The 16,064-nt window shown below is 38.1% G+C and overlaps 1 gene segment (V, D, J or C); it reads right to left on the minus strand.

Annotated features, from left to right (window-relative positions):
- Positions 1–393: 393 nt before the first annotated feature.
- On the minus strand, positions 394–964 carry LOC113096553 (T cell receptor alpha variable 18-like). The segment is given in 2 exon segments: positions 394–720; positions 925–964. Coding segments are annotated over 2 exon segments (354 nt in total).
- Positions 965–16,064: the final 15,100 nt, after the last annotated feature.

Consider the following 16,064-nt stretch of genomic DNA (forward strand, 5'->3'; position numbering starts at 1 on the left):
AATGCTTAATGAGTTACAATTGAAAGTTAAATATATGAATGTAATGAGATTCATATATACATATACAATTTATCTCCTTCTTCAAACAACACCTTAGTTTGGACCGTTGAGGTAAAATATTAATTGTCTGGTAAAGTCAAATGAATGAGCTGTTTTTAATTTATAAATCATCAGCATGAACACTGATGATCACAGCATGAAGGGTGGTAATAATTCACGAAGTAAACTTTTATCCTTAATTTCATTTATCTCAGTTAAGTTTTGGCAGGTGTTGCCATATTCTGTTATTCAGAGACTTTGTGGTTCACATAAAGTATATCTGTGGTTTGATTTTCAGTTGATCAAATACAATTCAAAGCAATTAGTTTGGATGTGAGTTTTTGTAAAGCATCTCAGGCATTTTTTATCACTGGGGTCCAACTCTTAGAGCACAGTAATAGAGAGCTGAATCTGACAGAGTTACACTGGCAATAGTGAGTTCAGTGGATGATTCAGTTGTAATTGACTGAAACCGGCGGTCTGGTATATCCTCAACATGGCTCCATAGTCGAGCACCTTTCCACAGTAAATACTGAGGTTGTGTTTTGGGATACTGTCTGTACCAGTAAAGCATAATATTGTTACTGCTTGCATCATATGTGCAGCTCAGTGTTACAGACTCTCCTTCTTTAATGATTATATTGTCCTTGTCTTTTGGTTCAATGCTATCAGCAAATATACCTGCAAAAGAATTAATTATTCTTTATTAAAAGTTTAATTTAACTCCTGTTCTCTCTGTTGATAAAGTAACAGTGCTATGAATTATAACTTTTATTATGCAATGAAATATAGAATATCCGATTCAATTAATAATATCAATTAAATTAATATGTACACAACACTTTGAATACTCAGTCTGTTCAAGTCTAATGAAATGCACTTTACCTGTTACTGTTATAAGAAGAAGTAAAACACATCTCTCCATGGTAAGAAATGTATTTATAATAAATTAGGCGTGTTAATATATGCTTAATGATTTGAAGTTGAAAGTAAATGCATCAATGTAATGGGGAGTCATTTGTGCAGCTAATAGTCTATAAATGTGGGTGTGGTTTCAGATATTTAGACCACCTTCTATCTTTCCACTAGAAACTGTGATTACTGTCAGTTAATAGGATTTGATTTTGCTCTTTTGTACTTGAGCTATTATATAAAGCTCAGAGTTACTCTCTCTCTCTGTTTGAAATCTTTGATTATTTTGCCCTCTGTTTTAAGAAAATACCATTAGAATTCTGAATGTAAATAATTCTCTGCATGTATTGTTTTTGCTGTAACTTCATCCCCTAGTGGCAGATAACGAACACATACATGTATCTCAGAATTAATGCATTCAAAAAGTTAAATGTGCAAAATTGCTCCAACTATACTGCACGGTGGACAGGAATTTATGAAAACCTTTCAGAATTGTCCCAAATGTACACTATATTACATACATTTTAAGAAGAGTATGAAATTCATAATAGTTTGCATCAGAATAGTGTTCTCTTCCATCACTAGCAATTCATCTTGTAAAATAATTTAATTTTTAACAATGATGAATGGATACTTCAGAAATTATTCTACAGTAATGTGCTGATTTGACGCTCAAGAAATAGCAGTTATTTGACATAGAACTCTATGGTAATATTATAAATGTCTTTACTGTCACTTTTGATAAAATAAGTATTATTTCTAAAAACATCTCTAAAAAAAACCAAGATTCAAAAATGACACTTAAAAAAGAACATGTCATGAGAATCAGCAGTCGACATCTGTCCATGTTAATATTTCAAGTAATTTATTTAATACAAAGTTTTAATACAAATAATGTTTGCCGTAATTAGAGACACTGTAATGATGTACTTTAGGGAATTCATGTATTTAATGTGAATTAAGAAGATACGGTTCACTGACTCTACAGTTTGAATTAATGTAGAAGTGGGTGTGGTTAGTGACATCACACACTAATCGCACATGTCCAGGTTGTTCTTCATGCTAATGACATTTTTTATCAACTAAACCTTTCTGTAATGTGACGTTTTCATTAAGACATTTAGTATGCTAATTCATGTTCCAAGTTCCAGCAATATTTTAGGAAATCCCAGACATTCAGCTGGTCATCAACTGTACTTATAGATGGTGTTATTTTTGCCAGGCTATAGCAGTGATGTTTTGTTGAAAGTTTTTTTGTTCTACGTTACTATGTTTCCTGACACTGCGGACCTCATAACACAGTAGTACAGAACAGAGTCTGATACAGCAGAAGAGGAGATCTCCAGATTTACTTGCTCTTTTCTGTGATTGATGGTTATTCCTGGAACGGGTGGACCAGAGCCGTTGAAAAACAGAGTTGCGACACTCCCATAGACTGCCATAGAAACTTTGGAATCCGGAAGTAAAGCGTGTCGTGGAGCAGCCAATAGTTCCAAACACTGATAGTTCCAGCGCTGAACTCCACACATTTTCAATGTTTCTGAAGTACGCTCGCTGGTAAATTGATATAATTACTGTATTTTCGACATTTGAACGCATTAGCCGACCTCTCATGAATTTATATAATAGTTGTATTTTCTGTAGCCAGCTTTATTAATGTTTATTAGAGTCTGAGGTAGGTAGACTCTTAATCGTTGCTTAAATAACAAACACTTAACTAATATTAGCTACCATAATCTGATGATGGGCTACATTTACCTCAAATTCTCTTCAAGTTCGTTGACATACAACGTTTATCGTCGGTTATTAGATTTGTTGTTAAAGTGGTTAACACTTGTTTGCGACCGTATTACTACACCTGATTACAATTAACTTTAGCTAGTTTAACTATAATTTTTGTTTTTTTATTTATTTTTACTAGCTCAACTAGATAACATAGCTAACTTGTATCTTGCAAGGGTGTTCTTTGGTTAATTTAGTCATTAAAGTTACACAGATCGTTTGTTAGACACTGCATTGTGATGATAGGATATGTAGCATAAATGTGGATGATCCCAGCAAATAAAAAGTATAATTGCAAAAAGAAAGATTATTAATCTATTTTTAAATTGAAGAGGCTGACATGTGAAACAATTTGAGACTGACTTTTGACCAAAAAACTGAAGTCATGATTTTAGTAGTTGTTATTTAGAATACAGTGAAGAATTTCAGCTGCATAACTCATGTTCATGGCTCTTAAAATTTTTGATGAAAGAAGCACATGTACACTGCTGCTCTGGAAAAAATATCAAGGAAAATATATCTACCCTCTCACAATTGGTTGCCTTGTATATTTTTCACTGTTGACATTTTTTCTTGACTTAAACTGAGCAGCTTCTGGCATTCATTGATATTCACTTGTTGTGCATGTGTATATATTTATGTGAATGTGTCTTAACATAACTTAAGCATGTTAGTAATTATGACCATAGAAGCACAAGAAAAATATATAAAGCACATACTGTAAATTATTATACCTTATCGGAGCAGTCCCCTTTTCCCTCCAAAATTAATCGCACACAAAAATTAATTCAATTCAAGGGGTTTTATTGGCATAAACGTTATAAAAACATTTCCAAAGCATCAAAATAAAATTTGGGTTAGGAACAGCCAAACTCAGCTAAAAAAAAAACATATACCACGGCAAGACGCAGCAACAAGACATAAGACGGATGCGCTGCTTCAGATGTGCTGCCCAAGCTCTATTGAAGAAGCACAAAGAAATTGAGGACTGGTCAGCAATGTCACCCAAAGATACTTACTGCAGCAGATGAAAGGCACATCATGCTTACTTGCCCTGCAATTAGAAGATGTCCAGCAGTACCATCAGCTCCGAGCTGCAGAAAACTGGGACCCTACATCCATCTATTGTCTGGAGAAGTCTGGTCCGAAGTGGCAGGCCAATTCCTAAGAAGCAGGTTTTAAGACAACTTTAATTCACTTTTTTGATCCATTTCTAGTTTTGTATTATTATTATCATTGTATATCATTTTGTATATTATTTCCATTCTCTATATTATATATACATTTAATTATATATATATATATATATATATATATATATATATGTGTGTGTGTGTGTGTGTGTGTGTGTGTGTGTGTGTGTGTGTGTGTTACGGCCCATTACCATTTCAAGGCTCGTGAATTCTAAGGACACAGGCCGAACATATAACAAAGAAGAATCACAACCCCTGATGTGAATTCCAAGACGTCTCTATTTAATTAAAGTTCAAAATCAAACATTCACAAATAATATTTATAATAAAGAAAACAATCCAATGGATGATAAAGAGAACAAACAGTTCACGTGTAGGAAAACTAAGAAAACAGTTCCCTAACTACACCTGCTCTCAGAGTAAAGTTCTTACCTGGCTACCGAAAAATAAAAACAGGTGAGTCTTCCGGACATCTGCTTCCCTCGCTCAGTTCTTACTAAATAAGCAAACGTGAACTAATAAATAAATACATACACCACCCGCAACTGAACAATAAGAAATATCCTAAATATCAAAACACAACTTTATACGTTAAACCTAAGCTTAACATAAAACAAACAAAAACCGCCTTCAAGAGGCGATAAGAGACGCTGATGAATGGGAAGCGGAGAGAAAGAGAGCACCGCCATTGCTGTCTCGGAGCCTTTTATCCGGTATCCCCGATGACGTCATAATTCTCACATAAGAAATCCTCCCACAACGCCACCTACGGACTCAGAAATAATTAATCACACAGATACACATAACACACTCACCCTTAAGTGAATAAATTGTAAAAGTAATCTTTCTTACCCGGTTCTTTTTTTAATCCTCTCTTTTTAACAAAAAGGGAGGAAAAGCAATTTATTCCTATTAGACACGTGATAAAGCGTCAGCGATAACATTATCTTTACCACGAATGTGTCGAATCTCTAGGTCAAACGTCTGTAAAAACAAACTCCAACGCATCAAACGTTGGTTGTTGTTTTTCATTCGGGCCAGAAAGACTAATGGGTTATGATCGGTGTAAATAATCAACGGATACGAAACAGAACCCACATAGACATCGAAATGTTGGAGAGCAAGGACAAGAGCTAACGCCTCCTTCTCAATGGTGGAGTAACGTTGCTGATGTTTATTAAATTTCCGTGAAAAATAGCAAACGGGATGCTCAACACCAGTCTGATCTCGTTGGAGAAGTACAGCTCCAGCACCTGTGTCACTTGCATCGACAGCAAGCAAGAACGGAGAGGAAAAGTCAGGAGCAAAGAGAATAGGAGAATTAATCAGAAGCGCTTTAATCTTTTGAAAACTTGTTTGACACGGTTCTGTCCATTTAAATGGCACTTTTGGACTGAGGAGATCAGTTAAGGGAGAGGCGACAACGGAAAAATTTACACAAAAATTCCTGTAATACCCAACCATGCCCAAAAATCGACGCAACTCACGGCGCGTAGTGGGCACAGGAAAATGGGTAATAGCCTCCACCTTAGACTCGACAGGCCGAACTTGACCGCCCCCCACAATCTTTCCCAGGTAAGTCACCGTAGCTCGTCCGAACTCGCATTTCGCTAAATTGATTGTAAGATTCGCGTCAGACAGACGACTGAAAAGAACATGAAGCTGTTCAACATGTTCTGACCAGGATGCACTATAAATAACCAAGTCATCCAGATATGCTTCAATGTTGTGCATGCCGTCAATAACACGATTTACCAACCTTTGGAAAGTCGCCGGTGCGTTTCGTAGACCAAAAGCCATTACAGTGTAATGCAGGAAGTGATCCGGTGTTACAAACGCAGAGATTTCTTTTGCGCGATCCGACAGAGGCACCTGCCAGTAACCTTTCAAAAGATCGATTTTGGTGACGAAAGCAGCATTTCCAACACGATCCACACAATCCTCCATACGAGGCAGTGGGTAGCTATCTGGTTTAGTTACGGAATTAACACGTCGAAAGTCGTTACAAAAACGAAACAAGCCGTCTGACTTTTTAACCAGCAAACAGGGTGAACTCCAAGGGCTAAAACTTGGCTCAGCGATGCTATTTTCGAGCATGAAAGTAACTTCTTTTTTCAACTGAGCTCGCTTCTCAGGATTCACCCTATATGCATGCTGTTTTATAGGCCTTGAATCGCCAACATCAATATCATGCTCTACCAGCGAAGTACGTGAAGGAACGTCGGAGAACAGATTACCATATGTCTGAATTACACTAATCACGTCAGAGCGTTCGATAACAGTCAAATGAGAAAGAAAGGAGTCAAGATTTTGAATTATCTCCGAATTTCTCAACCTTCCCGCCACCAACTCTGTAGAAGGAAAATCAACATCATCCTCCAGTGTGGTTAGGACGGCAGCACTATCAGAGGTATGCGAGAACAATAGACAAGGCAAAGGTTCAGCACTGGACAGCACCCCATCAGCAGGTAGATCAGCACTGGACAGCGCCTGCTCTTTGACCACCGGAGAATCTGTAGGTGAAGCTATTAACACCGCTGACTTCGCTCTAGACAGATCTGGCTGTCTCTCAAAGTACGGTTTAAGCATGTTAATATGACACAGACGAGTTTTTTTCTTTCTATCTGAGGTCATTATCACATAATCAAGCTCACCCACCTTCTCCTTCACCTGGTAAGGACCATGATAACGAGCCTGCAGTGCAGATCCAGGTACTGGCAACAGCACTAGCACTTTATCACCAGGAGAAAAACTACGAAGTTTAGCACCACGATCGAAACGTGTTTTCATTCGGTGTTGTGACATCTTCAAATTTTCTTTGGCTAACTCACATGCACGGTGCAGTTTCAGACGAAACTCTGAAACATAATCAAGAACATTGTTTGTTCTCAGATCATTAGTCCAATGATCTTAGATTAGCTTTAGTGGGCCACGAACAGTATGACCAAACACTAACTCGGCCGGACTAAAACCTAACGATTCCTGTACTACCTCCCTCACTGCAAACATTACCATAGGCACTCCTTCATCCCAGTCTTTCTGGAACTCTAGACAAAACGCACGAAGCATTGATTTTAAAGTCTGGTGGAACCGTTCGAGTGCCCCTTGGCTTTCTGGATGGTAACAACTTGACGTGCAGTGTTTGATGTGTAGCTGATCTAGAGCCTGTTTAAACACACGCGACATGAAATTCGTACCTTGGTCGGATTGAATAGTACGCGGAAGACCAAACAGTGAGAAAAACTTAAGAAGTGATTTTACGATCACCGGTGCAGTAATTTTCCGCAAAGGAATTGCCTCCGGAAAACGCGTACATGTACACATTATTGTCAATAAGTACTGGTTACCAGACTTCGTTCGAGGCAAGGGACCGACACAGTCAACCATCACATGCTAAAATGGTTCACCAATGGCTGAAATTGGATATAACGGAGCAGGTGGAATATTTTGATTCGGTTTCCCAATCTTTTGACACACATGACAACTTCGGCAATAATTTGCTACATCTTTTTTTAAGCCAGACCAGAAAAAATGTCGGATCACGCGATCATACGTTTTGTTTACTCCTAAATGACCGGCGAACGGACCGTCATGCGCAAGTCTCAAGATTTCAGGACGATATGAGGAAGGAACTACTACCTGTTTAACAATCTGCCATTCGTCAGCAGCAGCGGCATTTGATGGTCTCCACTTCCTCATCAACACACCATCTTCAACAAAGTATCCTTGCGATACACACTCGAGTTGCTCAACAGGAACAACAGCTTCAAAGAGGGATGACATTTTCTCATCTTTCCTCTGTTCAACAATAAGCTGCTCGCGTGACAGAGACAATTTATCAAGCTCCATGAAATGTTCATCTCGTTTCTTGATGGCGATGTCTAAACCATCAACAGAGTTTGAACACGTCCTTTCACCAAAATCTGAATTCGAGAGGAACGTATTATTCAAATCAAATTCCCACTCACCTTCTGATTTATCAAAGCTTTTATCTTTAAGTCTCTGTGAAATAGCGCGGGTCACAGCACACGAAGGAAATACCTCTGGATATTTCTGAGCCAATTCATCAGGAGTATCACAGGACATGAGTATCAGGAACATTCGTTACCTCAGGGCTGGCAAAAACTTTTCCTCCCGCCAAGTCATTCCCCAAAATAAATGTGACATCACGAACGGGAAGACACGGACGCACTCCAACAACAACGCGGCCGGTAACAAGGGATGTCTCAATTTCAATTCTGTACAAAGGCACATTCACAAAGCCCATCTCAAATCCCTGTACCAAGACACTTGAACCAATAGAGCTCTCATTTGACAAGGGTAATATTCCTTCTAGAATAAAACTCTGAGCCGCTCCTGTGTCACGAAGTACCCTGACTGGTTTTCGCGAATTTGCATTACCAACCAAAGACACAAATCCGTCCATTATGAACGGGACATACCCCTGTTTTTCACACATGTCAGCCTGTAAAGCTAACGACTCCAGTCCTTCTAAATGTGGCGAGGACATCAATAAACCTACCGGTTTAGGGACACTATTTTTCTTTTTGAGTGCTTTGCACTCAGCAATAAGGTGTCCATGTTTCTTGCAATAGAAACAAACGGGTGAGGACACGGATTTGATCGTATTCTCCGCCACTTTATCCTCACGCGGAGCGCGATCCAAAATGCGCTTTACCCGTCGACTGTTGCTACCAGGATTTTGTGCAGTACCAAACACAGTCTTATGTGTAAGCACATATTCATCCGCTAGAGCAGCAGCGGCAGAACATTTGAGAACTTTCTGCTCATTTAGATACGTTTCAACGCGTTCTGGTAAACAGTTTTTAAATTCTTCTAAGAGAATCAGTTCACGTAGCTCTTCATACGTTTTTACTTTCATAGAAGCACACCACCGATCAAACATTGACTCTTTCTCACGAACGAATTCAACGTAGGTCTCATCAGTTTTTCAATGATTACGAAACTTTTGGCGATAAGCCTCAGGAACCAATTCATAAATTCGAAGAACAGCAGCTTTTACTTCCTCATAATCGAGAGACTCCTCCACGGACAAAGAAGAATAAGCTTCCTGGGCTTTCCCCACAAGAACACACTGCAACAACATGGGCCAAAATGTTTTCGGCCACTTAAGATTGATGGCAACCCGTTCAAAAAGAGCAAAAAACTTGTCTACCTCTTTTTCTCGAAAAGGAGGAACCATACGAATATTGCGACCCACATCGAAATCCGAAACATCCGCGGCACCCCTTTCACGAGCTTTCAGCTCGATTTCCTTGAGGCGGCAAGCTTGTTCCATCTCAAGCCGTTTCAACTCAAGTTCATGCCTCTCACGCTCTCTTCGTCTCTCTTTCTCACGCTCCCATTCTTCCCTTTCTTTTAACAACTCTCTATCGTGCTCTTTAGCTTGCAACTCCAACTTCTTGACTTGTAAAGCAAGATCTAAACTAACCTCATCCGCTTCAGGATAATCAACCAGCTTTTCCTCCTCACCAAAGACGCCCTGTTTATGCAACGAATCCACAAGCAACAACTGAAGTTCCCGTTTGGACTGCGTATTACAAAAACCAACCTTATAATGTGCAGCAATCTTCATAAGATCAACCCTATTAATTTGGAACAACTCAGCTTGCGTCGGATTCGCAATAAAATTTGTTAATTCAAACATGATTTATAAACGTCTCAGGTTAAAGAGAAAAACAAAGCACTACACAATCAAAAAAAAATGCCCATCAAAGTCTGTGATTCAACAAAGTTACTAAAGTAACAAATTCAAGTGTGAACAGATCAAAAAGATCACACGAAGTCACACAAAATCCAGATCAATCCCGGACGAGCCCCCAAATATGTTACGGCCCATTACCATTTCAAGGCTCGTGAATTCTAAGGACACAGGCCGAACATATAACAAAGAAGAATCACAACCCCTGATGTGAATTCCAAGACGTCTCTATTTAATTAAAGTTCAAAATCAAACATTCACAAATAATATTTATAATAAAGAAAACAATCCAATGGATGATAAAGAGAACAAACAGTTCACGGGTAGGAAAACTAAGAAAACAGTTCCCTAACTACACCTGCTCTCAGAGTAAAGTTCTTACCTGGCTACCGAAAAATAAAAACAGGTGAGTCTTCCGGACATCTGCTTCCCTCGCTCAGTTCTTACTAAATAAGCAAACGTGAACTAATAAATAAATACATACACCACCCGCAACTGAACAATAAGAAATATCCTAAATATCAAAACACAACTTTATACGTTAAACCTAAGCTTAACATAAAACAAACAAAAACCGCCTCCAAGAGGCGATAAGAGACGCTGATGAATGGGAAGCGGAGAGAAAGAGAGCACCGCCATTGTTGTCTCGGAGCCTTTTATCCGGTATCCCCGATGACGTCATAATTCTCACATAAGAAATCCTCCCACAACGCCACCTACGGACTCAGAAATAATTAATCACACAGATACACATAACAGTGTGTATGTGGGTGTGTATAATAAACACATTACATATAGTGTTTCTCTGTTTACGTTTATGTGTGTGTATATATATATATATATATATATATATATATATATATATATATATATATATATATATATATATATATATATGTGTGTGTGTGTGTGTGTGTGTGTGTGTGTGTGTGTGTACGCACAAACTCACTATATGTAAAGTATGTGTGTTTATGTACATATGTGTATATGCATGAGTGGGTGTGTGTATATCCATATCTATCTATCTATCTATCTATCTATCTATCTATCTATCTATCTATCTATCTATATACAGAGGTGGGTAGTAACGAGTTACATTTACTTCGTTACATTTACTTGAGTAATTTTTCGGGGTAACGAATACTTTTCGGAGTATATTTAAAGATGGGTACTTTATACTCTTACTTGAGTAAATTTTTTGGGAAAAATCTGTACTTTTACTTCGTTACTGTGGGCGACGCCCCTCTCGTTACTTTATCTTAATGCAATAAATGCTTCAGTTTATTCCAAACGCGCCGTCTACTTTTCTCTGGACAATAAGCGATGCCCATTCGCGAATGATTCATTCTTTTGAGTCAACTCTGTTCAAAGGCTTGATCAAACCAATTGGCAAACGAGTGAATTGGTTCATGAATCAGTTTGATTGAGTCGTTCAGTTCCATGCTGCACGCGCTGAGCTCTGAAGTGGTTCACTCAGAGTTGTAATGTTTAAGAATATTAGCAGCGTTGAAAACGGGGCTATGGAACTGCACTGAATTGAAAGCAAATCTGCAAAGGCTATTATTTGCTTGCGATGGAGATCCTTATTAGATGAACGCGTGTGCTGTCTACTGTTTAACAGGTAATAACTTGGGCTACATTCGATTACAGTACACGATACCACTGTGACATTAGTTAGTTGTACGTGTGTGGCTTATAACAGGTTGAATGCAGCTTCCAAAAGACAAAGAATAGCCGATTAAGATTTTATTAATTTTAATACAATCACACCAGTGCGAGTACGTTCAGCAAGTCATATCATCAGCTGCTAAATTCAGATCTGTGATCGCTTGCTGGCGCTGAGCCAGAGACAGACGCGTTTTTACAGCGCTGCGCATTAACCAATCAGACATGGTTCTGTTGAGCTTTTGAATGCAATGGCCAATCAGAGGTGTTCCGATGAGTCATCGCTGAAATGCCGGTGCTTCCTTCACTCGCTCACTGAATACCTCTTTCTGCCGAATTCTCTCGTCAGAAACAACAAAGTGCAGATGTGTGTACGAATCTATAATTAAGATATTGATTTCACAGTGTTAACAGTTTCAGTGATTTTAATGGGAGTTTCTGAGAGTGAATGAAATCTAGACTGTCAGTGAAAATTATGTTTAATAATGTAAATGTTATTTGCTCTCTTTCTGAACAATGAAAGATTAGTAGCAATATTTATATCACATTAACTTTCAATGTTAAATTCACATTTAAAATAAAGTCAGTCGTATTAAAAATATGTTATGGCATGATACCTATATTTGTTACTTAAATAAACAGACAGGGTTTTATAATAAATTACATAAATTGGATTAAAGGCTGATGAAATATATACATTTATACACACACACATACATTGCATAAATTTTTGTCTATATATCTATATAAAAAAAGGCTCCGTATATATGACCCAAAGTAACTAGTAACTAACTACTTGAGTAGATTTTTTATCCGATACTCTTTTACTCTTACTCAAGTAACTATTCAAGACTAGTACTTTTACTTTTACTTGAGTAAATATTTCTAGAATTACTTTTACTTTTACTTGAGTAAAGTTTTTGGGTACTCTACTGTCTACTGTCTACTGTCTATATATATATTAGGGGTGTAACGGTTCACAAAATTCACGGTTCGGTTCGATACGATACACTGATGTCACGGTTCGGTTCGGTTCGATACGTTTTAGATACAGCAAAATGTAAAAACATCTCAACTTTTCAGAATGCCGCAAGCGCACCGCGGGTCATGTGACAAGAACCAACCAATCAGCTTCATCCTTTCCCGTAACAACGTTGAGAGCTCAGCCAAGATGAAGGAACAGCTGATCATAGTTGTATATGGATTGCAATTTTGAAATAAATTCAGTAGCAGAGCTACTGCAAGCGATTTTTAGAGCTGCAAATCCATTTATCCTTCGCTGAAATTTCCGCGTCTCATGGAGAGAGCACGTCATTGTTGCTTAGCAAAGACAGACGCCTCAGGAGAAAGACGCGCTTAGCGTTTTCCATGCGTTTTTAGGCACGATATGTGAACGGCCCCTAAGGCGCTCGCTCACTCAGCACGAGCTGAAGGCTCGTTGCAAAATGTCTAATGCATTTAACAGACCAGAAATATAAGATCCTAAAATAACCAACAGGTCTGGTGTTTGGGTTGGATTCCCTGTAAGCTATAGTGTCTAAATGCTAAATGCAGGGATAGTTTGCTGCGTGCATGTTTCTCCTTTTTTTCGCCTTTTCCCAGATAGTACTGACGCATATATCCCAGATATTCCCGCTGTTTTTTTTTTTTTTTTTTTTTTGTAATCCCGCTGGTGTACCCTGTCATGTTGCAGATGCGACATACCGTTGTTTTTTATCCACCACTCTCTTGCCATCACCATTATAGCTTAAAGGGAATCCAAAGTGCACCCAAACACCAGACCTGTTGGTTATTGGGGGATCTTCTCATTTCTAGTCTGTTAAACGCATTGGCTATTTTGCAACGAGCCTTCAGCGCGTACTGAGTGAGCGAGCGCCTGCTGAGTAGCCTAACATAAACATATAAGATGGTGTTTTTTTCTTCTTCGGGAGTGTCAGGGGCGTTGCCTGTTACGTTGTTTGGGTTATTGGGCTACCTTGTTGAACGCATATCATTATATTTCTTTCTCTCTCTTTTTTTTTTTTTTTCAAATATAATTAATTACTCCAACGAACCGTTCGGTATACATAATGCGTACCGCGTACCGAACCGAAAGCGTCGTACCGAACGGTTCAATACGAATACGCGTATCGTTACACCCCTAATATATATATATATATATATATATATATATATATATATATATATATATATATATATATATATATATATATATATATATATATATATATATCTCATTTGAAATTAATCAAAAGTTGTCCTAAAACCTTCTTATTATACAAATTAGTTCTAAGGAGAGCTTTTTTTTTTTTTTTGTATGTGTGTATATATACTATTAATATACAGACATACTGTAGGTTAATATTAACAGTACACTGATCTTTAGGGAGGTTTAGCCTATGTTTAGGGAAGGATGAAGGGGTTAACCATACTGAAATGAATCCCATTAACGGTAATGTTTTGTATCGTATTAAGGAAAAGAGAACACACTTTAAGTGTAGTAAACATAGTAATCAGTTCATACGCGTTAATATTTGCCGGGAAAATGCTGTAACATAGTCGTTGCTGTAAATGTGTTCGGAGCTGCCCGATCTTCCCTCCAAAATTAAACACAAAAAATAATTAATGCCGTGTTTCCGCCACTCCACAGAAAAAAAAAATGCTATTATATGTATGTAATGCAAGTGTAAACGTAATAATCAATACATATTATGCGTCAGTATTTACCTATAATAGGGCTTGGGCGTTGTGACGTCATTACTTGGCATAGCCGCCACGTTGATAGCGTCCTTTACGGCTACTCGGACTACTGCGCAGTGTTTAGACATACTCCCTCTCATCCATGTGTCTTAATTTGATTAATTAAAAATCTATTTCATTTTACTTTTTCAAGCATGGTAAACCGTTGCTGTATTGTGGGGTGTAATAGCGCAACACATAATCGCCATGGGGAAAACAAAATGAAAATGGATTAACTTTACACCGCTTTCCTGCTTGGAGGCACGACCACGGAGACCATAACATCTGAATGTTAATTTAAATAGCTTAAGTTAACATTGAAAATAAGGGAAATTTCTCGGGTTACTCATCCAAAATACCGGAAATTTCAACATTCATCTTTTTGTTGCTATCCCTCTGCTGACAGCAAAATTCGAACTACAAAACTGCTGCATTAACAAACAGATTGGCGTGAAATCGTGCTCTCACAACAACCACGCTATCTTAAAAAGCCCAACATCACGCAGAAGTATAAATTGGCCTTAAGGTTGCTCTCAGGTAAGCAAACGATGCTTTGAAAACATGTTTCGCTGGAAGGGCAAGGGGTAGCAACAGGACAACAGTATAGAGACAGACAGGTCCGATCGAAGGGCTAACGGGAGGGTTGACAGCTTCTAACTACACTTTTGTTCAAAGTAATTACATGTGTGAATGGTTGTTAGCACTAACGTTTACCAAACTAGCAGCAAGGTGTAGCGCAGCTTACCTTTGTCCAGATTACTGTAACGTATACTTTTTGCCGGTTTTATGATCTGCAACTCCTGAACATATCCATTTGTGAACTGCACATGAGACTCCAATGACTTGTAGCTTCGGAACTGTTCTGAAGTGTAGGCGCTCATAAAACAAACAAGGTAGCTGAAGATATCGGTAATGCAAAAGTGCGGCAGCAAGTAATCGTCGGTGCTCCACTCTTTGTTGGGAATTTCATATGGATCCAAACCGTTCAGATTTTGTGCACACACCGGTCCCTGACATACCTATTATGTGTACCCCTTTAAATCCCACAACCTTTTCGCGATTTTACCATTTTTTCTCTTTCTCCTAACTCTGCTTCTTCTCGTTCGACTTGCTGTATGTTTACATTCGCGAGGCTACCAGCAGGACCGCCACGTCCCAGAATGCAACGCGGCGCCCAAGCCCTATTGCTTCAAATATAGTTTAAGCTTGTCTGTCCCGCTTAAAACCATTCAAACTGGTTGACAGCGCGGAGTTGTTTGGAACTATTGAGAGCTACATGAACCACGTGACATGCTGGGCGACGAGATCAAAGAGTGTCGCAACTCTCATATTTAACGGCTCTGGGGTGGACTAGCTGTAGTTCAACTGTATCATCAACTGTAACAAACAAACATACACACATCTTTTATGAACATAAAATGTATATATTAATCTTTTATATAATGTATTATATAATATTATAAAGTATAGTGCATTGGTAGTATATTATAATATATACTGTACACAAAACAGTTTAAAAGGTTTTAGTATTTTTCAAAAATATACCTTGTGGTGATGATAATATAGATGAACATGTTCACTCGACAAATTGCCAGGAACAGGCTTAACAAAGAGAAGCTTCTTCACACAGAGTTTGATTGTTACCTATCTTTATCTGTACGCCAGTGCCTGTTTAACTCCCCCCTTGCCATTATATACATGAAAGCTATGCAGGTTATTTGGTCTTTAAAGGATCATGGAAGGATAACTACTTTAGAATAATTATATTTTTTATTTATTTTCTTGTTTGTTTGCTCAAAAATAAAAACCATTTGTATACTGAATGATTTCTGAGTCTAGAGTCATTTTAAATTACTTATTTAGAAAAACAGATGCGAAGTGATAGTTTCACATGCCCCCTGTATAACCTTTCATTATCTCCAAAATTCACAGGTGTTGCCATACTCTAATTTCCAGAGGTGCAGTTTACAAGAAATAATCAATTGTGGTTTGATGATTTGATTAAAGACGGT

Source organism: Carassius auratus, unplaced genomic scaffold, assembly GCF_003368295.1.
Source record: "Carassius auratus strain Wakin unplaced genomic scaffold, ASM336829v1 scaf_tig00215982, whole genome shotgun sequence".
Taxonomy (NCBI): Eukaryota; Metazoa; Chordata; class Actinopteri; order Cypriniformes; family Cyprinidae; genus Carassius; species Carassius auratus.